At 40.0% G+C, this 26,359-nt stretch overlaps 2 protein-coding genes across 2 annotated transcripts; one reads left to right on the forward strand and one right to left on the reverse strand.

Annotated features, from left to right (window-relative positions):
• Positions 1–6,077: 6,077 nt before the first annotated feature.
• On the reverse strand, positions 6,078–15,048 carry runx2a (RUNX family transcription factor 2a). Its single transcript, XM_017308887.2, has 7 exons — positions 15,028–15,048; positions 14,871–14,982; positions 9,435–9,628; positions 9,155–9,314; positions 8,683–8,787; positions 8,526–8,597; positions 6,078–7,539 (listed from the first exon to the last, which is right to left on the reverse strand). The coding sequence occupies exons 1-7, from the start codon at positions 15,046–15,048 to the stop codon at positions 7,208–7,210; spliced, it is 996 nt and encodes a 331-aa protein (XP_017164376.2). The 3' UTR covers positions 6,078–7,207.
• A 129-nt stretch (positions 15,049–15,177) lies between these two features.
• Positions 15,178–26,358, forward strand: supt3h (SPT3 homolog, SAGA and STAGA complex component). The gene is made up of 12 exons (XM_081616239.1): positions 15,178–15,685; positions 15,806–15,909; positions 19,450–19,534; positions 19,610–19,696; positions 20,304–20,400; positions 20,481–20,617; positions 20,707–20,782; positions 24,723–24,835; positions 24,924–25,028; positions 25,116–25,244; positions 25,335–25,424; positions 26,250–26,358. Exons 1-12 carry the CDS (start codon positions 15,575–15,577, stop codon positions 26,289–26,291), a joined length of 1,176 nt encoding a protein of 391 aa, XP_081472365.1. The 5' UTR covers positions 15,178–15,574; the 3' UTR covers positions 26,292–26,358.
• The last annotated feature ends 1 nt before the right edge of the window (position 26,359 follows it).

The raw sequence follows: 26,359 nt of genomic DNA on the forward strand, positions 1-26,359 counted from the left end.
AAAATAATCATGGAAATAATAATAAAATAATATAAAACCAGCGTGATGCGTCACTACGAGGCGAGCACGAAATTTCCTCGCCAGGCTGAACCTGCATGATGAGGTTAACACTGGTTCATTAACCACCAAGGCACCGGCCAACCAGGAACACATACATAAACTTTACAGGGAAGACGGAGTCAGGCGCTGGGCTGCGTGTTGACATGTAAAAGCCGCATAATTCACAAAGATAAATCATTCTCACCACTCCTCAACGTTCCTCTCTAAGCGCCACTTCAAGTTATTCCTGCGGTTCACATACAGCTGTGCCACCAGAGCTAACGCGGTGGGTTGTAAACTCTTACCTCGATGCAAAGTTCTGCAAAGAAACAGAATTGATCACAGGAGGTTGATGTAAAAATCCATACTCAATTGTGTCTAATTTGAGTGAAAGGAGGCGCCGATCCCCGCTGAGGTAAACAAAAAAAATAAAGCAGTGACAAAGTGCGAGGTACCGCGCAAAGGCTTCAGCTCTTCTATGAACCTATATTTTAAGAATAAATCTGCTTCGCCAGTGAAATGCTCAGAGCAACAGAGAAGCTTGCAATCCGGCTTGATTTTTTTATTTTTTATGTTCCTTAAAACAAGCAATGCTTAGCCTGGCGGGGGAAGGGGGGCTAGTAAAGCATGGCGGGCCGACAGGCATATAATACACTTGGGGAAACCCTGAATTTGGCCATAAAGTTTTTGTGCTGTTCAAATCAACCTGGCTCTAAGTGAAAATATAATTTTTCCTCATTTGAAGCCATGAATTAACTGTGATTAAACACGTCAAATGTACTCAGGTTTTCTCTGTCTAATTGTAACAATTATTTGATGATTTAAACACTTTTGGTGGAGGGCGGTAATACTTTCACAGGACATAGCTCCAATAAAAGAGTTTTAGTTCTCCTTGCTTTCATCTCCACATTTGTAGATCAACTCAGACAGAGTGTTTCCAACGTTACAAAAAAAAACTTTATTTTTAGGCATTTTCTGTGAGTCTGGAGCTGAGACATGATATCTAAGGATCAATGAGGTAAGGAGTAGTTTTATCCAAGAAGTAATGTGTACAGATGCAACATGTGATATTAGTTCATGACTTCGGATGATAGAAGGAGAGAATTTTCTCCCACAATTTTGCTTAAGGCTCTAATGATGCATGCAGAGAAATTTTGTAGTGGTTACGACTTTTTTTTTGTTTTGTTTTTTTACAACAGAACTTGTGATGGATTCAAATACGCCGTAACTTCCCATAGGCCATTACTGGTGGGTTTTATCTTGCACTTCTGAAGTTGCGGTCGCACCATGTGACACTTTGGACATTTTTGAGGAACAACGTTATCCCACAAACATTTGATTTTACACCAAATATAGTTCAATCTAAACTTAGTCTTGATTTTGAGGAGGCTGCACTGTGCTAAAGTTTCTTTTACATGTCATGACAGATGATATCAAGGCGAGTTGACTGCTGAGTTAGCACAACCTCAGGCTATTTGGCAGTTATTAAGTTCCACTTTGTTGCTGGATTTTAATCAAAGACTTACTGAAAAGTCACACAAATGCAATAAAACGTTACTGATTTCTCAAAGATATGAGTCTCTTAACTTTTACATATTGGCTTTGGCTTCATATGACCTGTTTGTCAAAGCAGACACTAAACAGCAGTTCATTCTTTTCACAAACCAGGATGGATGAAAAAAACATCTGTTTCATTAACATCAAAATGATAAGCAGAAAGAATGAGGTTAGCTGAGCATGTGAATATGCAGAATGACCAAGTTATTCCATGAATGGGTGTACATTCTAAAATGTGTATTTGGGCTGTAGTTCATGTTATGGACTTATTTATATTAATCTCACTTAATTCTTTTGGTTTTTTGTGTTATTTTTTGTGTTGAATTAACTTAAAAGCTACACATTTTTAATCTAAAGGAACATTTTACTTTACTTGAAACAATTAAGTTCAATGTCCTACATCTGAAATAATGACGAAAGCTTCACCAGGAACAGATCCTGTAGCCACCAGGCTGTGGTGGTGCAGGGGTGGAGCACAACAAACGTAAGGAGACCTTAGCCCTCAACACTGCTGTCTCAGGTTTGATTCCTGGCCTGATTATCTTTGCTACATGTCTTCTCCCTCGTTTATTACATACCACTACTGTCAAGTAAAGCCAGCCTGAGCAAAAAAAACTTGTAATAAAAGATCCTTTATTGGTTTACTTCTTTGTTTAAAGTAAACTAAATGATTTGAGTAAGAATTACTTCAATTTGTCAAGTTAAACCAACTTAAATTAATTTGGATAAACTTAATTGAATTACTTGTTACCAATTGAAGCGATTCAATTAAGACGGTTCAGTTATTTTGTTTGTGCAGTGTATTATTCCCTGATGGCAAGGTGACAATGCCAGGGTTCATCAAAAAGAGTTTCCTTACATGGGTTGGCCACCACAAAGCCTAGACTCTAACCCAAAAAGAAGTCCAAAGTCCAAAGATGAACAAATCTGCCATCATCTCTGCAGACATGTTGCATGTTATATGTGTAAAATTTGCACATGCCCTCTATGTTGTATGGCAAAAAGATTATTTTTTTGCTTGCCATCCATAGCCAAGCTGCTGTGGTAGAACAATTCTGTTAACAAAATGAAACCTGGAGATGAAGGGATTATTAATTTAGTACAAAGTACCACAGCAAAGGGAAAAATAACACAGAAAAACCATTAAAGAATAACTCAAAACCATTTATATTTTTCTTCTTTTTCCCTCAGTGTCAGCTATAATACATAGATATTTATTGCCATATCAACTGACTTACAGCAGTTCCATTAGTGTATCTGGATTCAACACTAAAAAACATGCAAACATTTCCCACACAAAGAACAGAACATTTACTCTGTTACAGTACCAAGTTTTCAGGCTTGATATTAATTTTATGATTCATAAGTGATCGTTTGAACACAGCAGTGCTTGATAGATAATTTAAACTCTACTGATGATCAGTCAGAGTTGGTGCGTGGGTCGCCTTATTTTTTTGCTGAATTGAAACACAGAATTCTGCAGCACATCTACATGTTAAGGTTGTCAAAGTCAAGCTAGCATAAGTGGCCTACTGCCCTCTCCCTCGCTATTTTTTTAATTAAAACTTTCTTTTGACCTTGCGATCTAGTTGTAGTGCTGACAATTAGTAGCAAAGCACCTTATATCAGGTGCATATTTAAGATTTAGATTTAAGTTGACAACAGCTAAAACCAATGGTAGTCATCATTGGTGAGCAGTTTTTTGCCCTCCAGCAGGGCTGGGATCTGGTGTGCATGATGTCAAGTTGCAGCTTGACATCATGCACACCAATAATGCAGATACATTGTGGTTTGGCAGGAGCTTTTCCAAATGATGCCATGTCATTATCAAAACTTAAAGCAGTCCAAGAAATATTAGTGTGTGATTTTTTTTGGACTGATGATTTAAAGAAAAAGCTGAATGTGAATTTTATTGATGCTTAATAATGTGTTAATGGCAAAGGTCTATTTTTCATTATCGCCAGGCTGAACTTTACTCAGTGATGAACAGGAGGATACAAGCAGACTTTCAGTTCTTGTCATCACCTCTTCATCAGCTGCTCTGAGTGGGTGGTGATGTCTAGGTGAAAGATTTCACTGTCCTCCTGTCTCCTGTTATCTGTTGCAGTAAGAGTGATAGCATTCCTTTCCTCAAAAGAGAACACATACGCATCCACGCACACATACATAGGCAGAAAGTGCAACCATTTGTCCTGAACTCTGGGGACTAATTTTAGGAAGCACTCCATTGGTGTTGTAGTAAACTGGATGGAGGTGTGAAGGTGGGTTTATCAGAGGCTCTGTGCCTCTTCGGACGCACAGCTGACAGTCAACTCTCTGATACTGGGATGCTTCGAGGATGAGGAACACATTTAAAACAGTGGTCTGAACAGTCAATGCTTGGTTGTGTTTGATGCACCACCAAGCAGTTTGATCTGCTATTGGAGCATTGGAAATGTCTTCTTGTGCTGTTCCCCAATGAGATAAAAAGTCATGAAATCTTAGTTAGAAGTTGCTGGAAAACTGGATGAACCCTGATAAAGAAAAACTACAAAAGAATATTTTAGATGACAAAAAGACTTATGAGGGTTAACATATCCCTTCAGAATCTTCACTAATCCAATCATCAATGCCCTCCTCGTAGTCAATGGTGTTATTGTTTCTGTTTATGTGGTGTGGCAGCTGGAGATGTGCTGCTGGTGTTCTCTTTGTGCCTTGTTATGTCAGTTTTTGGCTTTAATTGCCTGATGGACATTACATGCTAAAAAATATAATGTTCTGCTTTTTGTTGCAGTTTTTTGTAGCAGCAACAGTTGCTTTGGGGGTTTTGTGTCACACATCTGGAATTGAGATATTACCTAAAAAGGTTAAATCAACAGTAAATCAATGTTGTCACTTTAATCTCAGTTGAAAAGATGCTAATTTAACTCTAAATAATGTTAAAATGAAGTTTTTATTCATTGGAATTGCCAGATATATAAATAGCCAGAGACGTGGCAACATTTCAACCCAACTTAGTCATTTTAAGTGTGGTGTGGTCCCCCTGCTGTTCACGTCATGGTACTACATCAGTTCCGATTCAGATTTTATGTCCCCAGTGGGCAATTAATTTTACAGCAAGTCACAATAATAAACAACAACAAAAATCCCACCAACAGTTAAAATTTAACTAGAGAGCGGGGGAAAAACAACAACTTGTTCATCAAAACCATTTAAGGTGCTGGAAGGACTAAAAGGTGAACAGTAAATAAGTCATTAAATATGCAATATTTAACATTTGAAATCCATCACTTTAAGAAACAACAACACAATTTGAACTCAGAGGTTAAAAATACTAAGTGTTTCCATCAAAAGACTAACAGCTCGTCCCCCTGACTAAGTTATGGAGGGAGACATCACTAGGAATAACCTATTACTAATAGTTCAATACAAACAGGCAGTTACTTGCACTCACAGTTACTAGTTTTCTAATGCAACAAATTTTTGTTGCAGCAACAGTTGAAGTTAAAATGATTCAATTCAGATTTTTATCAACTTTCAGCTGGTTGTGTGCTTTAACAGTCAGTCAGGAGGAGACAGCATGTGTTGGGGAGGGGTAACAGGACAGCTGCTCCTCTTTCTGTTCCTGAATCCCTCCTCCTTTCGTTCATTTTTCTTTTGATGATGTTGTTAGAAAAATAAAGTTAAACATGCTAGTTTTAGAACTTAACCACATGTACAATATTATGTAAAATTACAGCGTTTTAAAATAAGAACATTTGGTTCCAAATTGCCTCCAAGGTCCAATCTGCATTTCATTTGTGTTTATATTAAATATAACACAATAAGTTGAATTTAAAATAGTTTAGTTTTTAGTTTTCTATAATTTAAAACACAGTTCTTAACCTCCCTGTGGACTGAGCAGGCATCCACAGGGGGTCATGGCTGTTTGTGTGAGTTTAACCTTTTGACCATCTTGATAAGATTTAAACAGCTGGTTTAAAACTGAATGCAAAATAGAATATCTGTAAAACACATAATCTCATTTGTAATCTCTCCTAGTTGTTAGCAACATGTCTTGATTGAAATAGCCTAATTATAGTTATTGGACTAATCTTTATGTTACCTGTAGTTACAGCAGATGGCCTGCTAGATCTTCTGATCTGCCCTTTGTCTGTGTGGGAAACAATCAGAAGAAGTTCCAGCTTCACACTGATCTGTGAAAAACCATAAAACATCCTGAGTTCAGGCCAGTGGAGGAGAAGCTCTGCTTCCACTTTGTTTAGATAATGGTGACAAATGGTGTTTGATCTTGAAAACAAATTGTAGGGAGTTTCTAACTTTTAAGAGGGTCAGAGACAGCTGCTGGTTGGATGAGCAAAGATACGCCTTATTTGAATAAAGACAAGAATACGCTTTTACTATAAAAATTTGTTGGACGTGAGGAACAAACTAGATTTGCTTTTGCAATTCTCCAAAGACGTCTTTGCCTTCTTTCCTTTCTTTCTTCTTTTCTATTTGTCTCAGCTGAATGAATGTCTGTTTTCGTGTGTATGAAGTGTCTGTGTTGTTGATGTGATTTTATACTTTTAAATGTTAGAATAAACTCTGAAAATGTGTGATGTGGAGCGTTGACTGTCATCTCTGTGTGGCTTTTGTTTCCACGCATAGAATCATTGAGTCCAGCAGGATAAGAGAATATAACGAGCCAGAAGTTTTTATTTTTATTCTCTACAATGTTTTTACAGTTTTTACCCTGCCATTCTATTTTATTATAATGCATCACTGAATGCATCATCGTCACTGAAAATCTTGTTTTGATGGAAGTGAAATTCAGAATGTGCTCATCAGAGTGAAAAACTGGAAATAAAATGAAGCGTTAACACAAGTAACATTGATTACATTTTAACTTAGAAATTCATCAATACATCAAAAATACTGATTATTATTTCCTTTTAATAATGATTAATTTATAAATAGGCTACTTAATGAAATGTTGACACTTCCTTTGCCCAGGTTAGAGATGTTTAAATGTTTTAGCACATGACTAATCAAAAGCAGCATCCTGTCTGTCTCAAACAATGAGCAAAAAGAAAAGGCTTAGAAATGAAATCTCTTAGCTTTATAAAAAAAGCTAATGACATTTCCCCTTCAAGTGATTGACAAGCTCTATAAATATAGTTCATTTTAATGTAGCTAAAAACACATCTGATCACTAAGGCATGAACATTTTTCTCATCTGATCCAGGAGATCTCCATGACTGGGACATGAGGACACTTCAGGGCATATTCCAAAAATGAGCTTTGGCCTGTTGTTGTGCTCCTCTGTGGTGCATTTGGTCTGGCCTGAGCTTTTTCACTGTAAGCTCAAAATGTTTAAGAGGTTCTGATTCTCACATGATGATTTGGGATTTCATATTTATGTGATTGTAACTTTCGACTAAATTAGTAATCCTGTTTACAGTTACTATTCTGATTTATTAGTAAAATAACTTTGGGTTTATTTATTTATTTTTTTAAATAAAATTTGAGGGGATAATAATTTAATTAAAATGTTAATATAAAATAATAGTACAATAATAGTACAACAAACAAACAAGACAATACATGTGTAAAAATGAAATAAAACACTGTTTAAATGCGTCTGTTGTCATCAGTAAGGCCTCCAGACAGGCTCCTCCCCTCTCATAGTAAGACACGCCCCTTCCATGTAATTGGCCATAGCTGTAGCAACGCTGCGGTCCTCCCCTGTGCTTTGGATCGGTTGGTTCGACCCGTAGTAGAAACTGCTGCTGTGGCTTAGCGGAGGGGGAACAGATGGAGCAGAGGACAGGTAGGAGCTGTATGGAGGGGCGTGGGCGGAGAAGGGGACAGTGGGCAGGTGGTGCAGTCTGGGAGCTGAAGTGAAGGAGGACGTCAGAGATGTCACCTGACCAAGAAATGATGATTCGTTGCTCCACAAGGAGGAGGAAAATGATCTGCGGTCTGAATACAAAAAAAAAGTCAAGCCAAATAAATTAGTTTATTCAGAAAGTTTTCAACAATTATGACTAAAAACATGATTCAGGATCTGCTTTCCAACTTTTTTCATCACACTTTCATTTAGATATTCCTGATGAAATGTTTTGATCAGCTGCTATGCAAATAATATTCTGATCTGCATGAACACTGGTCCATTTTCACCTGAAGCACTGTGTGAAAGTGTCAGAGATTGAAATAAAGGGTGTGGTATTATGATACTCATTAATATCATAATGAAAATAGACTTAAGAATTTATCTTTGGACCTAGTGGTATTCTTAACTACCCTTGGATGGATTTGGACAACTTTGAAGCTAAGAAAAATGATCCATTATACTACTTCTTTTTCTTGGTTTTATTTTATTTTGTACTATTTTATTTTATTGTCTTCCATCATACATTCAAGCCTTTGGTCATTGGCATTTGGTTTAAAAGTGCTTCATAAATCAATTGTCTACCAGAGTAGGTGAACAAAGAACATTTGACATTTTGTAAGAGTAGTTGACAAGTAATTAACATAAAAAGAACAGTTGTTAATGTTATATATTTTATGGTGCCCTGATCTATCTCATTGTTTTACATTGTTATATTTCACTTGGAGCAATGGATATTTTCCCTTTTGTTCAACAATACCATTACAATAAGATGTACAATTTGATCTTTCTTTTCAATAATCTGTTTGATCATGTCATTTTGCTAGGACGCCTCGACTGCCCACAACTCTTGCATATTTGATACATTTTCCAAGACAAGAAAAGAAAACTCAATTTTGGCCCCTTTAGAATCTCATTAGGAAAAACAATTAACTTCCTTTTTGCTCCAGATATCCCGATCTTACTTAACCATCTAAGTCACTTGATGTTTAATTACAGACCATTTAAATGTAAAACTTTTGACTATAATTTTGCATATTTTGACTGAGATCAAGATAATTATTTAAACATCCGATACCTAATGGGGCAGTACTGCCGATACTGCTGGGAGGCCGGAATATTCCTGATTTCATCTCCTTCTGTCTCTGACCTGATAAAACATAAAACAAAACTCATCAAAAACTCTGATAGTACAAGATTAAACCTTTGGATATTTCTTCCTAGGGTTTACTAACGTCTCGGGAGACGAGGTCCATCCACAGTGATCTTAATGGCTCTGTGTACAGTGGCTATTTGAGGAGGAGAGGTCAGAACGTTGATCGACAGCGTGAACGTTTTACCTAAAAGGGCAAAACATATCAATGAATACAAGAAGCTCACAGACAACTTAAGGTGAAACTTAATAGCAGGATTCTGTTTTGACACTTTATCTGACTGGAGCTATGTTTCCATCTAAACTGTCATGAGAATATTAAGCAAACTTTTGAAATATTGCAAAAAAGTAAAATAAAAAAAAGAAAATGTAAACTGCGAATTAGGCATTTACTGGCTTGAAATTAATCAACCAGAATAATTTTGTCAGATGTTGACACTATGCATGTCTGTAATAAACAAGATATAGAGGTTGGAACCTAGCCTGGACCTCAGTGATCCACCAGTCCAGGACAACAGTTTCATCTTATGAATATCATGAGGTGAGTGGTGTACCTCTGCCACTGCGACCAATGAACCGCAGATCGTTGAAGTGGGCATAACCTTGCTTCATTGTCGTTGTGGCATTGCGTAGCTCGGCGCTGCAGTTGTCATCATTGCCAGCCATCACTGTCACAACCACGCCATCTGGCACGTCATTACCCAGAGCAACTACCTGCAAGATGTAAAAACACAGATTCCCAAAAGCTTCAGACATACCTCTGAAATCTTTAATGACCTTTCAAACTGAACTAAAGCAGAGACTTAGGGAAAAGTTAGTAGGTTGGTTGCTCACAGTGAAAGCTCTTGGCAGGGTCTTGTTGCATCTCCAGTGCTGTGGCAGGATGCTGCAGAGGAAGTTTGGGCTGTCAGTTTGCACCAAGCCTCTCTGGCATGATGAGCCATGCTGCTGCAACGGCGCTCTCACCTCCTGCTCTTCTGGTTGGTGAGGTTTAGGTGATGGAACCTGCCGGCATTTTCCCACAGTATCTGAAGAGGATACAGAGACAAGTTTGACTTGACTTTTTCTGCTTTCATGTAATAAATTAGAAATATGACAAATGTTTTAAAGCATTCTTTGTTTCATTAAAATTTGGGAATTTCATGCCGCTGGTTTCAATCATTTAGTATAAATGATACTAAATGATCATTTAGTATCATTTATACAAGATGCTACTAAGATGCTATTTATACAAGATGCTACTTGTATAGCATCTTATCATGTCCAGAGGACCCAAATGTGCTAAACGCTGCAGTCATTCATGCACACACTCATGGTGACTGACAGAAGCAAGGCTGCCACACACCAGGGGTTGATTGACCAACAACTCAATCAACCCACCAACCGACACATTCATTTAACCAATTTAGCCATCCATACTGCTTTTATTTAACAAATCAACAATTAAGTCAACCAACCAGCTAACCTATCAAATAGTTCATTTGATAATTTTCCTGGTCTCTAATTTACAAGCACAGTTTTTCACCCCATCGATATTATATTTGGAACAATGGAGAGATTCTGTACAAACTTAAATCTTTATTCTTGGAAAATTGGTTTGAACATAGAATAATCTTAGTTCAGCAGCTTTTTAGTCCTGATGGTGTCTTAGTGTCTTATTCTGAACTTCTAGAAAAGTTTGATCTCCCCGTACCACCAAAGGAATATGCACTTGTTTTTGATGCCATCCCGTCTGATGTTATAATGCTTCTTATATCTTCTGTAACTTCTGTTCTGATTCCAGCAGGTCTAGACCCTGCTGTCACTAATGTTGGTCAAATCTGTTTTTCCACAAGAAAGTGAAAGAACAACAGTGATGTACGAGCCTTATTCCAGAAGGACATCGTCTCTGTTCCTAATGTTTTATCTCTTATTGGAATAACTTTGCCCCCAACCTGAACTGGAAAAAAATCTGGTGTCTTCCATCTAAATATTTAATTATTAATAAGATCAAAGAAGTGTCTTTTAAGATAATCCATCGTTTTTATCCCTGCAAGTTTTTTCTTCCTACAAAAAAGACATTGACACAAATTGTTCATTCTGCCAACTCTATGAAGAAGATCTCCGTCACTTATTCTGGTCATGCTATTTCTCATGTATTTTCTGGCAAGATATTTGTATGTTTACTTCCCAAACAATTATTGATGACTTTTCCCTCACTTATATAAATATGTTGTTTGGATTCTTCTCTTATACCACTAATAAAACAAAACATTTTTATATTATCAACCTAATTTCATTAGTCGCAAAATATCATACACATAAATCTAAATTCTCAAATCAGAAACCTTGTTTTTCAGCCTTTAAAGAGGAATTCAAACAATATACTACATCTCTCCAGTATTCAAATAAATAGAAAAACCATTAAGACAATGGATATGTGCTCTCACTTTAACATCTTTCTGAGTTAACTTTTTATTTATATATTTGCTTTTCATTTTGTTTGTGCTTCCTATGTAACACCCTGGCTTTAGTTCAGCATTTAACACTGTCATTCCATCACAACTCATTACCAAACTCACAGACCTAGGCATCAGTTCACTCATGTGCAACTGGCTGCTCGACTTCCTGACCAGTCGACCCCAACATGTCTGGCTAGATAACCACTTCTCATCCACCATCATCATAAACACCGGAGTGCCACAAGGCTGTGTGATGAGTCCCTTCCTCTAGTCCATCCTCACCTACGACTGCAAACCTGTCCATGGCTCAAACGCCATCATCAAGTTTGCAGATGACACCACGGTGATCGACCTCATCGGAGACAACGATGAGGCCGCCTACAGGGAGGAGGTGGACCGTCTGGCTGAATGGTGCGACAAAAACAACCTGCAGCTGAACACAGAGAAGACCAAGGAGCTCATTGTGGACTTCAGGAGGAACGCTGACCTACACCCACCCTTCCACATCAAAGGGACAGAGGTGGAGCGTGTGGATAGCTTTAAGTTCCTGGGGGTCCACATCTCCGAGGATCTGACCTGGACGATCAGCTGCTCCAAACTCATCAAGAAGGTGCATCAGCGCCTCTTCTTCATGAGGACCCTGAGAAAGAACCACCTGTCCTCAGAGATCATCACGAACTTCTACCACTGCACCATCGAGAGCATCCTCACCAACTGCATTTGGTATGGGAACTGCTCTGCCTCCGACCGGAAGGCGCTGCAGAGGGTGGTGAAAACTGCCCAGCACATCGCCGGGGCACAGCTCCCTGCCATCAAGGACATCTACAGGAAGAGGTGTCTGAAAAGGGCTGGGAAAATCACCAAGGACTTCACTCCCCCTGCACACACACTCTTCTCCCTCCTGCCCTCTGGGAGGCGTTACAGAAGCCTACGGACCAGAACCACCAGGCATCGGAACAGCTTCTTTCCCACAGCTGTCACGCTCCTGAATGCCTCCTGACACAACTATAAGGACTGTACCCCCCCATCCCCCCATACAACAATAACATACGGATTGTCCTCACACTCATACATAATCTGTATATAATCTGTATATACAGTAATTTCCTGTCCGGGATGAATAAAGTAGTTATATTCTATTCTATATAATCTAGAAATTTTATCTGCCATTATCTATCTTGTATTGTAAATCTACTAATACGTATACAATTTATTCCTAACATTTCTGTATATTCTGTATAATCTGAATAATCTGCATATGTGCATATAGCTCCCATATTTTATTTATTTATATTATATTATATTTATACTGAACATTTCATTTTTATAACCACCTTTGTACACATGTAAATACATATTTATATCCTGTATAGCACTTCTGGATAGATGCAAACTACATTTCGTTGCTTTGTACTTGTGACGGTGCAATGGCAATAAAGTTGAATTCTATTCTATTCTATTTCCTTTTTCTTTTTACCTCCAGGAACAATACTGCAGTAGGTGAATAACCATAACTTGCTAAGTACCACCAAAGTGACCACAAAGTTAGTGTGTAATGTGGGATATAGCAACTTGATTGTGGCTTTTCTGTAACCTGTAATATATTGGCTACATCAGTGTTTCTCAACCTTTTTTGGGCCAGCGCCCCCCCAGCCTTTATCCAGGTCCCTCTCCGCCCCCCACCAAAGAATCTGTAGGCTACTTTGCACTGACTATTATTTTATTATTAATATAACTATCACTATTGTAGATGTTTTGATTTTTATGCTTGTTTCTGAATTTATCATCACAAATAATTTCCCAGAGAACAAAAAAGCCATAAGAATAGAAATTATTTTCACAGGCGTCTAAGAAAAATGCAATGAACATTCAACTTAAAATCGGTAGGCCTAACAGCCAATCAGAGTGGAAAAAATATTCTTATTTTGTGTCATTTTCTAGTTGTTAAATCTTCCACAAAATGACCAGATAAAAGATGTTCAACATGCCAGTTTAAACTTTGATCTATTTGCAAACGACTGAGCTCTGCAACATTAAAACATGGATAGAACTGTAACTACATTAATCATAACTCTTCTTCTCTTCAGTGTTTGTCAGTTTCTGGTGGTGCAGCTCTGTGCTGCCTTCAGGAGAATGGGACATCAGAGTATCATCCATAAAACTTCACCCACATGGCATTTATTGTTCAAACCAGAGCTTTCAGTGGAAAAATAAAAGTTCCAGGTCCTTTTAATGCCATACAAATATGAGACAGAAACATGGATTATATCTTTATATAGACCTGTCTATTGATTTATAGATTAATAGTTTTACTGGACAGAAATTACAACGAACAAATCTGGTTCTTAATCAAATCCTAATGAGTCAAATTCAAAGTGTCATAGAGTCATCAGCCTCATGACATTAACACTGACATAAAAAATAATATTGAAGAAATATCCATCTATCCATCCATTTTCTTACACCCTTGTCCCTCAAGGGGACAGGGTCAGGAGCATTGCTGGTGCCTATCTCCAGCTAGCATACTGGACGAGAGGCGGGGTCACCCTGGACAGGTCGCCAGTCTGTCGCAGGGCAACACAGAGACAACCATGCACACACACACTCACACCTAGGGGCAATTTGGAGAGGCCACTTAACCAGTCATGTTTGTGGACTGTGGGAGGAAACCGGAGTACCCGGAGAAAACCCACGCATGTACAGGGAGAACATGCAAACTCCATGCAGAAAGACCGGGCCCGGGAATCGAACCCAGAACCTCTACCAACTGCACCATTGAAGAAATAAATATATAAAATCTAATTAAAAACATAAAAGTGATAAGTTCTTTACTGTTATGGTCTGTAAGATATATTTATTCTCAGTACTAGATGTGGTCTCAACAAACCCATGGCATTTCAACAATATTGTTTTATCTTTTATCTGGAAATAGTGTCTGTTTATTCTTGCCATACAGTCCTCTGTATTAATTATTGCTCGAAAGGTCTTGCCATACCAGTTTATTCCTCTGTATTTACTTTAGTTTCTTAGTTTATTCTTGCCTTTTGTTCTTCATTCATTTCCATTTAGTTTCCTTTGATTAGTATTATCCTCTCTTGGTTTATTGCTATGTCCACTTTAGGTTTTTTTCTGTTGCTAGATTTATTTTATCATTTATTGACCATCAGTAATCTTCACTCATCACCTGCTGCGCCGCCTAATCGTCATGTTTCACATCATGTGTTGATTTTTTCACTGTTCAGCGTCAGATTCTCTGTTTTTATGCCATAATTCACATCTAGTTCATCGCTCCGTTTTATGTCCCGCTTCTCCTGTTTCAGAGTTTTGCACAATGTGCACGTCTTTTTTTTTTTAAGCCCCTAAAGTGCAGGGCGGTCGGGAAGAGTATCGATGGGGAAAAGGCAGACTGACATAAACCTTTTAAAACAACGGAAACAATTTCTGCATTCTGATTATTGAAATTTAAAAGTGCTGTGTTGTTCTATCACCCCCGTTTCATACCGGACCTCTTACAGCACCGTGTTAACGCTATAAAATGAACGCTCTCTATCGTGGTATCACCCATGGAGGGATTTCTTTATTTCTTTATTTAAATGGGTTCATTTTTCAGAGGGATACACAGTGAGGGTATCGTGATTTTAGCTACCAGTAGCAGGAGAACGGAGCTGCACCAAGAAGCTAACAGAAGCTAACAAACACTGAATAGAAGAAGAAGAGCTGCCATCGATACAGTTGCAGCCAAGCATGATTTAATGTTACACAATACAATTTTACCAAGTTGCTCAAAGTCTAAACTGGCATTGTTGTGCATTTAAGGTGTAAAGTTTACCTTCGACCAAACGCCCCCCAAAGGCATCCCAGCGCCCCCCTTTTGTAAAAATGTCCGCCAGCGCCCCCTGCCGTCCTCTGAACGCCCCCGGTACCGCCCACGTTGAGAACCGCTAGGCTACATGGATAATGAAGAGAAAAACTACATTTCCCATCACCACAGCGGGCCACAGCGTCATCATTCCGCGTCAAAATATACTTCGAATCAGGAAAAATCAACACTTTGCAGCTCCAGCTGAATGTTTCTGCTAATCTGCGGTGAGACTTTTATTGACTTCTTTTCTCTCCATGTCTTCAGTTCCCCTCTTACTGCTCCTTTCTGCTTTGTTTTCTGTGTTGTGTGTCGCTCGCCGCAGTGTTTGAATAGGAGGGAACTGCGCTGCATTATTATTCAGATTGTCCTGCCGGGGGGAAGTTAGTGCGGTCACAGCACCTGTCCCTCCTCCGTCTGTCTGCTTGTGTGTTTATTCACCTCACAGCTTTTCTGCTATCTTGTTGTTTTAGGCTTTTGTCTCAGCCAGAGTTCTTTCAGAAAGGAAGTGACCCAAAAATACGAACACTGAACCAACAACTCAAGAGAAAACAGGTTTCATGGTTGGCACGAGGAAGTTGGTGAAGTTATGGAGGGGAAAGAAAACACAGTTTATGATTTGTGAAACACTAACTTTGTTTGGGAAAACAAAAGTAGGTTATATATAGTTTTTTATGCTAAGCTGGTCACTACACTCAAAGCTTGCACAGTATATTATTGTTTTAACATTTGTTAACACTTTTTGGTCTTTTGCGTACCTATGTAGCCTGCGGCTCAAACTCCCTGTGAGACAATAAAAGTTGTTTATTCTATTTCTATTCTTCTACTAGCATTTGAATCTTTGAATTTCTGTGCGAGTCAATTCTGGTTCTGGTTGGTTAACCTGTGTGTTTCTGTGTCCCCAGGTGTTGGTGGGTAGGAGTGACGTCATGGCCGGCTCAGTCACCTCCAGTTCTAAAGAGCGCCCAGCTTCCAGAACCAGCTTCATTCCAGAGCTGCAGAGCATGATGTATGACGCACGCACGCACGCACACACGCACGCACACCCGCACGCAGGGAGTAAAATAAAACGTCTCACCCCAGAACAGCATGGGACTACTGCTGCTGAACAGACTGTTGGAAGCCATGAAAATCTGTTGAATTAAAGAAAAAAAGCCACAGTAATAATCAAACTGGGTAATATTTTGGTTAATGTTGTCACAGAGCTAAATACAGTCCTCAGTTCTTCACTTTGATACATGGTTATGTGATAATGTTGATGGTCGTCTGGTGTTCCCAAGAAAAAAAGTTGTTAGTAGCAACAAGGCGACACGTTTGAGGGTGGTAGAATTATTGTCTTTATCGGCTGAATCATTAAGATGTCTGTCTTTGTGAATCTCCGCCAGGAGGAGTTCTTGCTCGTCCGCCTTGTTTTCCAGAACTGTCAGCTACACTGACAGTTCACAGATGCGCATTGCGGAAAATTTGGACCGCACGGAGGGGGCATAGTTGTTGAAATGACGTAACTTGACTGTGCAGCGCTGTATACGCTTCGAGCATAAATCAAGCTTCATTGATTTGACTTGTACAACTGATCACAGTGGATTGAAAGCATAACAATTATTCCAACAATGATAATTTCCAAAATGTAGTTGAACAAAATAGCTTCAAGTTTAGGTCAAAAGCTTTTATTTATTTTGTTTTTAAGTTTTCAAGATAAAGTGAATATGTTTGTCTTTGAAACTTTTTCTTCATTTTTAGTTTAAACCAGGCTGCCCGCTCATCCTGAAAAGTCTTAAGTTTATGTACCTAAAATTAAGGCCTTAAAATATCTTAAATTAATTTAAAAAGAGAGGAAAAATTGCCCTTAAATACATCAATCACAAATCTTAAATTTTGATGTAGCAGCACTGTTTAATCCTGTATATTCTATGAAGTTTTTCTTTCTCACAGGACTTTTCTGTCAGGCACATCTTCAATGCGACTCAGTTGAGGCTACCACTAACTAGCTGCTATTAAACCTTTGATAGCTAAATAGGTTGTTACGTTTTATGGATAAGAGCAAATTTATGGGCAGTTGGCTGGATGGCGTTCATTGTTGTCACTGGGCCCTGTGCTAGTTAAAGCTGTAGAGAACATTGCAAAATATGCAATTTTCTTTTATGCATTTCTGTCATGGTACAGAAATGCCATGACAGAAATGGCATGGCATGGTCTTAAATTTCATTCATAATGTTAAAATGTCTTAAACTTGATTCAGTGAAATCTGTAGAAACCCTGTCAAACAAATGTGTTGGTTATGTATGTCAATAGTTCAAATAATACATACACTTCTCAATAAACATATCCAATTCTATGTAGCAAACACAATTTTTTACTTTTTCTAAATCATATCTTTCTACATATGTTCTTCAATTGAACTAACAAGCACAAACAGTGAAGAAGAAAATACCGTTTGTTTAGCAGGTTCTGGAAAATTGAAATATATTGTATGGTATATTTTAGATTTAGTCATTGAAGTAGCTGAAAAAAATTAGACTTAGTTTGTTAAATTTAATATTCTAATGACACATTTTCTTAATTTACACTTTTTATCTGCTTGTGTAAATAAAACTTTTTTTTTTTGCGTAAACAATATAAATATTATAAATGTTTGCTTTGCCTGCGCTGTCTTCTTAATAAATTATATTGAGTGCATGTACAGACGCTCACCTGGTGTTTGCAGCAGAGTGGTTCTGGTGGTCAGAGAGGCCCAAACCCAAATAAACCCAAACAAACCCCAAAACCTGAAACGCTCCCTCTGCCTGGAGCCGGCGATGGAACCTGAGGCCAGAGCCGTCCGCAACCCCAAACCAGAACTGCTCTCACCTGGGTGACTGACGCCCACAGCCAGCCAATCAGAGAGGGGACACAGCAGTGGGAGGGGGGGTGACTGTCAGGTGTGTAAGTGATGGGGGGGGGGTCGGTGGGGAGAAGGAAAGAGGTTGAGGATGTGGCTTCAGGTTGGTCTGTCAGAATGGAAGTGGCCTATCTGGATGCAAATTGAGGTTTGACCAAATTGTGGTCAAACTGTGTGTGTGGCCTTTCGACCTGGAGTGTGTGTGGGAATATTTGCAAAGCTCTGTTTTTGTCCAAGCTGAGACTTTGAGGAGAATCCATTGTTGCACTTTTTTAATTTGTTTGTCCATGCAAATGGTGTCCTGAACATAATTCAGTCAGAACTGCCACGACTGAAAGGAAACGGCACAAAACTATACAGGCTGGGAACGAATATGGCCTGGTAGAGGAACATAATCAGAAATCATTTGGAAGAGCATAGTCTTTTGTTTCTGGAAAAAATAATAATTTATCAATATTTGTGCTGATAGAACAGGAGAGTAGGAGGCTATTTAGCCCATTTTTCAACCTTCATCCTTTATGTTTGTGTTGAGTTGTGTTCAGGTTGTGGATGACGATGAAATGTTGGCCTTGCAGAAAGAGTCACATCCCTGAAACCTCTTCACATGTCACCATGTTAATAGTACAACAAGATAGCATGGCATTAGGATTAAAAGCAAACATGGCTTTTATTATTTTCTGCTGTTTAGTGTAGAGCCTGGTACAGAGATGCTGGTCAGAGTTGTTGGGAAGATGGACGGAGCTGGAGGAAAACCAGTTAGAGGTTATGACCGTTTGCAGTCCTATCGATGGTTTAGTGCAGGGCTGCTCAATGTATCACAAATGTGTTGCATCACAATTTCAGCGTGCAAAATATTTTTATTTGCAAAGGACTGCTTGAAGTGCAATAATTGTTGGCTAATATATTCCCAATATTCCAAACTTTCATCTGACATTCTAATGTAATGCTTAGCCAGCTGGGCAAAGACATCAGATTGTCACACCAGACACTAACGATGCCACAGAGGAACTGGAAGCACAGATGAGGAAGGGAGGATATTCCTCATCTTCCTCATTGCCATCGTAAGATTTTCCAGTATTGTGCTGCTCTAGTTTTGTGTGGCTCCCAGCAAATCTGGTATCTGAGCTCAAGCAGCTGAAGCTGAGGGACACTTCTTTATTTTTTAGGGTGACATTTTTACAGACAAATAAAATGTTAGATACGAGAAAGAAAAAGATTTCTCATTAATTAACCAGGTTTCTGCATTCATATTAAATTTGTGGTAACTTGAACCGTTTCTCAACAACAGACTTGGGTGTCCCAAAAATTAGAGACGGTCTTATAAAAACTCAGTCCTGAACGACTCTGTTTATGTTTTAGGACCTGTTAAGATTTACAGATCCCTGTTCTACAAAAATCTCACTGTTTTGATCATTTCAATACAATCTTTCATGTTTAAGTTAATGAGTTATTATTGATAATAAAAAAAAACCCAATGTGTTTTTAAAATTTGATAAAAAAACAAGAAAAAAGGAAGTGGCTTTTAAACTTTAATAATTTCTTTGAATAGTCTCCAGTGACAGGAAAGTTGATTTATGATTGTTTTAACAATAGACAAAATTCTGTCTATACGAGTAATAAAAATAAAAATATGCTTCTGCTTCAGAGAACTGATACTTTGTTGCGTTTCAGGTTTGCTCTGGGAGACGCCCGCAGGCCTCTGTATGAAACTGCAGCCCTCGTAGAGGACATCGTACACACACAGCTCATCAACATGGTAACACCAAAGACACCACAACGCTTTTTAATTACAAAAATGTGTTTTAATTGATGGTTTTAATTTGTGAAACAGCTGCATCAGGCCTGTGAGGGCGCCGCCCTTCGAGGTTCAAGGGTAATTTCAGCTGAGGACATCCTGTTCCTGATGAGGAGAGACAAGGTAGAGGAAATGCTCACCTCACGAAACCATGTGTTTTAAAGGGCCCGTCTTTACATCATGTTCTAATGTTATTCCCTCACCAGTAACATGCCTAGAGTGTTGCCTTGATTCTTCCATGTATGTTTGACAATTGAATTTAATCTCCGTGGCAACCATTCAGCTGTGCAAAATGCATGGGTGGACTTGGCCCCGCATTCGAGGCACATCTCCTCCTCAGAGCGACAGTTTCCAAGGTTCTGCTCCTTCAAACTAACCAGCAGCAAATAACAAACACCTGAAGGAGCTGAGCTACTTCTCAGTGAAACATTGATAAAACTGTTGTTAAAGGGTTAATAGAGAAGCCATGTTGTGATGACTTCCTGAAGGTGGAGTTTCAGAAAAAGCAGCTTTTAAAGACACGGAGGCCCACTTTCAAGGGGTTAAATTAGAATGTAACTTTTTTTTGTAATACTTTGATCATTTTTATGACAACTGAAGGTGACATAGTTATTTGACTGTTCAATAAAATGTAACTTTGTGTCTGAAAAATACCTCCCCTTTAAAAGTAACCTTGTAGAGTAAAGATCTTTTTTTTTTGACTGTTTTTGTCTGAATGTGTGTTGACCAGAGGAAGCTGGCACGAGTGTTAAAATATCTTCAGTTTAGGGATTACAAATCCAAACTATTAAAAAATCTAGAGGAAGAAGATGTGCAGCAGGAGCCAGGTAAACAAAACCATACATCCTTGATCACATTACTATCTTTGATATTTATCTTTGATTCACTAAGTCTGTTTGCTGCTCAGGGGGTCTGGCTGCCGGGGGGAATCAGCGCCGGCAGCGACTGGCCCAGGACTTCCTGGTATGGATGGACCAAACTGGAGAATTCCTTTCATTGGCTGAGAAACAGGAAGTTGACCCAGTCAAACAGGAGAGGATGGAGGTCAGAGGTCACCATGAAATAATCAGTGTTTCGGTAACATAAAGGACGATGAAGATGATGACACTGTTGTTTGCTGTGTGTGTATTCAGCGTTTGGAGCGACACACTCGAAACATGGATCCAGCTCAGTACACAGAGTTCTGCGAGAGCCGACAGCTGAGCTTCGGTCAGTCCAAACTGCTTTTCTGATACTTTCACACTTTGATGAAGGGTTAGAGTCCGGGCTGAAACAATTAATCTTTAGGAGTTGATTATGGGAATAATCATCAAGTAATTAATCGTTCACTGGAGTATACCGACTCATAAAAAACAGTGGCTGTAAGGTAAGGTAATTTATATAGCACATTTTCAGCAACAAGGCAATTCAAAGTGCTTTACATGAATTAAAAGGAAATACAAACAATAACAAACCAAAGGAAAGAGCAAAAGAAGAAAAATAATCTAATGTTGATCTAAAGTATGTAAACTAAGTGCTCCTGTTCGGGGTTGCTAAGTATCCTCTGGTCTATATCCATTTCTGGGTTGGGAGAACAGAAGTCTGAAAAATAGTCTAACAATGTTGATCCACAAGAAGAAACTCAGAGCAGTAATTAAGTCCCATCCATCCATCCATCCATCCATCCATCCATCCATCCATCCATCCATCCATCCATCCATCCATCCATCCATCCATCCATCCATCCATCCATCCATCCATCCATCCATCCATCCATCCATCCACCCATCCACCCACCCACCCATCCATCCATCCATCCATCCATCCATCCATCCATTTTCTTCCGCTTATCCGGGGTCGGGTCGCGGGGGCAGCAGCTTCAGAATGGAGGCCCAGACTTCCCTCTCCAGCCACTTCTTCCAGCTCCTCCGGGGGAATCCCAAGGCGTTCCCAGGCCAGCCGAGAGACATAGATCCTCCGGCGTGTCCTGGGTCTTCCCCGAGGCCTCCTCCCGGTGGGACATGCCCGGAACACCTCACCAGGGAGGCGTCCAGGAGGCATCCTGACCAGATGCCTGAGCCTCAACTGGCTTCTCTCGACGTGGAGGAGCAGTGGCTCTACTCTGAGTCCCTCCTGGATGACCGAGCTTTTCACCCTATCTCTAAGGGAGAGCCCAGACACCCTGCGGAGGAAACCCATTTCGGCCACTTGTATCCGTGATCTTGTTCTTTCGGACATCAGCTGCTTCTGGAGTCCCACAGGCCAAAAAGGTCCGATAGGACTCCTTCTTCAGCTTGACAGCACCCCTCACCGAAGGCGTCCACCAACGGGTTTGAGGGTTGCCGCCGCGACGGGCACCAACAACCTTGCGGCCGCAGCTCCGATAAGCCGCCTCGGCAATGGAGGCACGGAACATGGTCCACTCAGACTAAATGTCCCCAACCTCCCCCAGAACGTGTTCGAAGTTCTGCCGGAGATAGGAGTTAAAGGTCCGTCTCACAGGGGACTCCACCAGACGTTTCCAGCAGACCCTCACTACACGTTTGGGCCTGCCAGGTCTGACCGGCTTCTTCCCCCACCACCGGAGCCAACTCACCACCAGGTAGTGGTCAGTGGACAGCTCCGCACCTCACTTCACCCGAGTGTCCAACACATACGGTCGCAGATCCGATGAAACAATGACAAAATCGATCATCGAACTGCAGCCTAGGGTGTCCTGATGCCAAGTGCACATATGGACACCCTTATGCTTGAACATGGTGTTTGTGATGGACAATCCGTGACGAGCCCACGTGAGCGGTGAAGTCCCCCAGTAGAACAAGGGAGTCCCCAGGAGGGGCACTCTCCAGTACCCCCTCTAAGGACTCCAAGAAGGGTGGGTAATCTGAACTGCTGTTCGGCCCATAATCACAAACAACAGCCAGAACCCGTCCCCCCACCCGTAGGCGGAGGGAGGCTACCCTTTCGTTCACCGGGGTAAACCCCAACGTACAGGCGCCCAGATGGGGGGCAAAACAAGTATGCCCACTCCAGCCCGGCGCCTCTCACCGTGGGCAACTCCAGAGTGGAAGTACGTCCAGCCCCTCTCAAGGAGACTGGTTCCAGAACCAGAGCCATGTGTCGAGGTGAGGCCAACTATTTCTAGCCGGAACCTCTCAGCCTCGCACACTAGCTCTGGTTCCTTCCCCACCAGAGAGATGACGTTCCACGTCCCAAGAGCAGCTTCTGCAGCCGAGGATCAGACCGCCAGGGTCCCCTCCCTCGGCTGCCGCCCGTAACACAACGCACCCGACCCCTTTGGGCCCTCCGACAGGTGGTGAGCCCATTGGAAGGGGGACCCACGTCTCCTCTTCGGGCTGAGCCCAGTCAGGCTCCAAGTCACAACTGTATGAAAGATATATACATTTTGTATCAGAGTTAAAAATAATCATCCAAGTATGGTTTACCTGGAACTCAAGTGGCAATTTTAGCTATTTAAACTAGAAAATTCCTGCAGAAATTTTACGGGGCCTGCCAAAGTGTGCCCGTCGGCTTATACCAAACAATCTAGCTATAGTTTGCACAAATGGACTGCTCTGCTCTTTACACCTGAAATGAATAGGGAGCATAAACATAAAATACCAAACTTTACATGGATCTACAATGTCTAATGACTGAAGCTTTTGCCAGATCCGTCACCATATTTCTATGGCTGATCTGGTTCACTACAACAGTAAACTGGCAGAACCAAATGTTCAATAAGCTTCAGTCCAGACTGACGACTATAAGCTTCGCACATGTGGTTCTCACTCACAGTACAAAATAAAAATAAATAAAGATAATTGTTTATTTCTCAAAATCTTTCAGCCTTCATACTAAAGATTTTAATTCACACTCAAAAATTCAGAGAAATAATTTTATCTAAACAAAATATGAATAGTCACGGGAAATATGTATTGCTATGGTAATTAATTATCTGCACCTGGGCTGAGTTTCTATATTTGGGAGACACCCAGCGTTGGTCTCAAGGACCCTGACAAAAAACTATAAGCCCTAGCAAATTTTTGAAAACATTTTATGGGAGCAGGCATGTGTATCTATGTCATGACCGACTTTTAGACCAATGGGGCGATATTTGTGCCTGTGAGGGGGAGTTAAAAAGAATTTTGGAGTCAGAAATCCACAGTCCTGTGTGTGTGTTTCAGAGAGAAAGATTACTGATTCTGTGAGACACTCAGCCTTGATTTTTGCTAATTTTTTATCAATTTATGTCGTCATTTCAACTCATAATCCCACTAAAAATAATAGCTCCCTTCTTGGGATCAAGCTGAACGTTTTGATACCACTTTTGTGGGGGTGCACGCAGCGGTTAGGGCCGCATTAACGGTGACAGAAGAAAAATAATGAATAAAGAGACTGCCAGTGTATTGTTCTACACTGGCAGGCACCTAGTGTAGAACAATAGGTGCCTGCCATGCAACGCATGGAGGCAGTGACTGACTTGCAAAGCAAGTCAGTCACTGCTGTATGCATTGCTATGGCCAGGCCCCAAAAAATATATATTTACTTTCTGATAATAAAAACTAAACATAGCAATTTAAAAACAAAACACACAAAACAAAAAATAAATTGTGAAAACATCTCATTCATTAAGAATGAAAAAAAAAAAATCTGGATATTTATAAAGTAGCCTCCACATTTATTGGCACCCTGGTAAAGAGCCTTAAAAAAAGCTAATATCTTATTGCAGTGGCACAAGTTTTGCATTCATACATTAAATCTTAATCCAACATCTTTGACTCCACCCTCGATATTGAGTAAATTTATGTGAAGAAAAACATTTTTTCACATTTTTATGTTTGAGAGGCATGGTGGAAATATTTTTCTGCTCCATTGTTTCTGTCTCTCTTAAATATTGAATTTATAGAAGTAAAATAATTTTCATTTCAGTTAGGATGCGTAACCATGACAATAATGTATTGTTTCCCCACCCGGTTTTCAGCTGCTTAGAATTTCAAAGCTTAAATAAATAATAAAGGCTCAGATTAAAAGAGGAGCAGCAAAGGCAAAAGAGGAAGATTAGCAGTGCTATCTAACAATGGATTTCTTTCATGCAGAACATGTTACTGTTGAACACCATTGCATTATGTGGTTCAACAGTCCATTTTTTATCATCTTAATGCTACAACAGCCAAGAAAGCGTCAAAGTTTCGGGACTGGCTGGACTGCAGCAGCCTGGAGCTGAAACCCAACAGCATTGCCACAGAGATCCTCTCATACCTGGCCTATGAGACGGTGGCACAGGTAAATGCCTAGAAGCTAACGTCTAGATGAGCTGGATGAAAACTACAGCAGGAATTTGGTTGCAACATGTTCCCGTTTTCCTCCCCAGATTGTAGATTTGTCTCTGCTAGTGAAGCAGGAGATGACAGTGAAGACCAATCCTGTCAGCCATGTGATCTCAGCCAGCTACATCCACTACAACACACACACCGAGGTACACACACCATAACGCCGCATCCACTCGGTTCACTCAGAAAGTCTCTTTCTTGTTTATTTCACTCGATAAAACGTGTGGCTGCAGGTGAAGAAAGATCCAGATTCACCTGAAGCTACGCCCCCATCCACTCCAGGCTCCTCCCACTCCTCGAAGCCCCTCCTACAGGGAAACGGCAGCTTGGACAGCCGAGCCAGACAGAGGAAACGAAAAAAGGTGTCAGGCTGGAGGCTTGTGTTCTGTGCTCTTCATGTCGGCCATCTTTTTATTTTCTAGTCTGCTTCAATAGAGTGCTGTGTGTTTCAGAGCTCTCCGGCCACAGTGGAGCCCCCTAGTGGAGCCATCCAGCCGTGTCACATCAGAGAGGCCATCAGACGATACAACTACAGACACACAGTGGGTACACAGCAAAAAAACACTACATGCGTTTTCATTGTACAAATTCAAATTTCGAAAATAAATTTGCTTAATGGAAACATGGCAATTTTGAAAAAGCTCACATAGTTCATTTTAATTTTAGTGCTAGAACGAGGCAGTTTTTCAGCTGTATCGAAATTATTGTATTTTGTATTTATTATATTTTGCAAAACTGCAACAGAAACACCTTTTTTGCATCACACGAGTCATGTGATAAACAACCACGTCACAACTGGCCCAAACCAGGAAGAAGACGGGAAGCAGTTGGACGATGATGGTGTGAGAGTCATCGAGTGATTTGATAATGAAACCACAATTGGAAATTGTGGGGAGGTTTTGACTTTAGCAGAATATTGGCTAAGGCGTATGCACATTTATAATAGAAGCACAGCTAGTGATGTGTAACTTAAGATTTTAAAAAGTTGGACTGGATTCTTGTTTGATAGATTCTTTGGATTCAGTCATGAAAATCTATGTACACAGTTCATTTTGGTGGTCAGTGGACATTTAAACCTCCATGTACCTAAACTGAATTCTACTTTACATTTGTGGCAGGGGTTCACCGATGAATTCTTCCAGATTTCCTTAATTTTGGTTGATTGGCTGTTTACATGAAACTGATCTTATTTCTCATGTAACAAGATCAGATCATAGGTCTGAACAGTTTCTATTGACCTTAAAATTGCACAAATTGGAATTACAAAAAATAAATTTGTTTGTTGGAAACACACCAATTAAAACAAATTTTTTAACCAGGTTGTGTGAACTCTGACCCTAGTGTGACCCACCTCTCTTTTTTTCCAGAGTGCATACAGGAGGAGCGGGATGGCTTTCCTCACCTGCTGAAGCAGAGTTTATATCCAATTTCTTGTCGTTTGGTTCACTTTTAGTAATAAAGACTTAAACATAAGGAC

This window comes from Poecilia reticulata, chromosome 15, assembly GCF_904066995.2.
Source record: "Poecilia reticulata chromosome 15, P_reticulata-male-v2, whole genome shotgun sequence".
Taxonomy (NCBI): domain Eukaryota; kingdom Metazoa; phylum Chordata; class Actinopteri; order Cyprinodontiformes; family Poeciliidae; genus Poecilia; species Poecilia reticulata.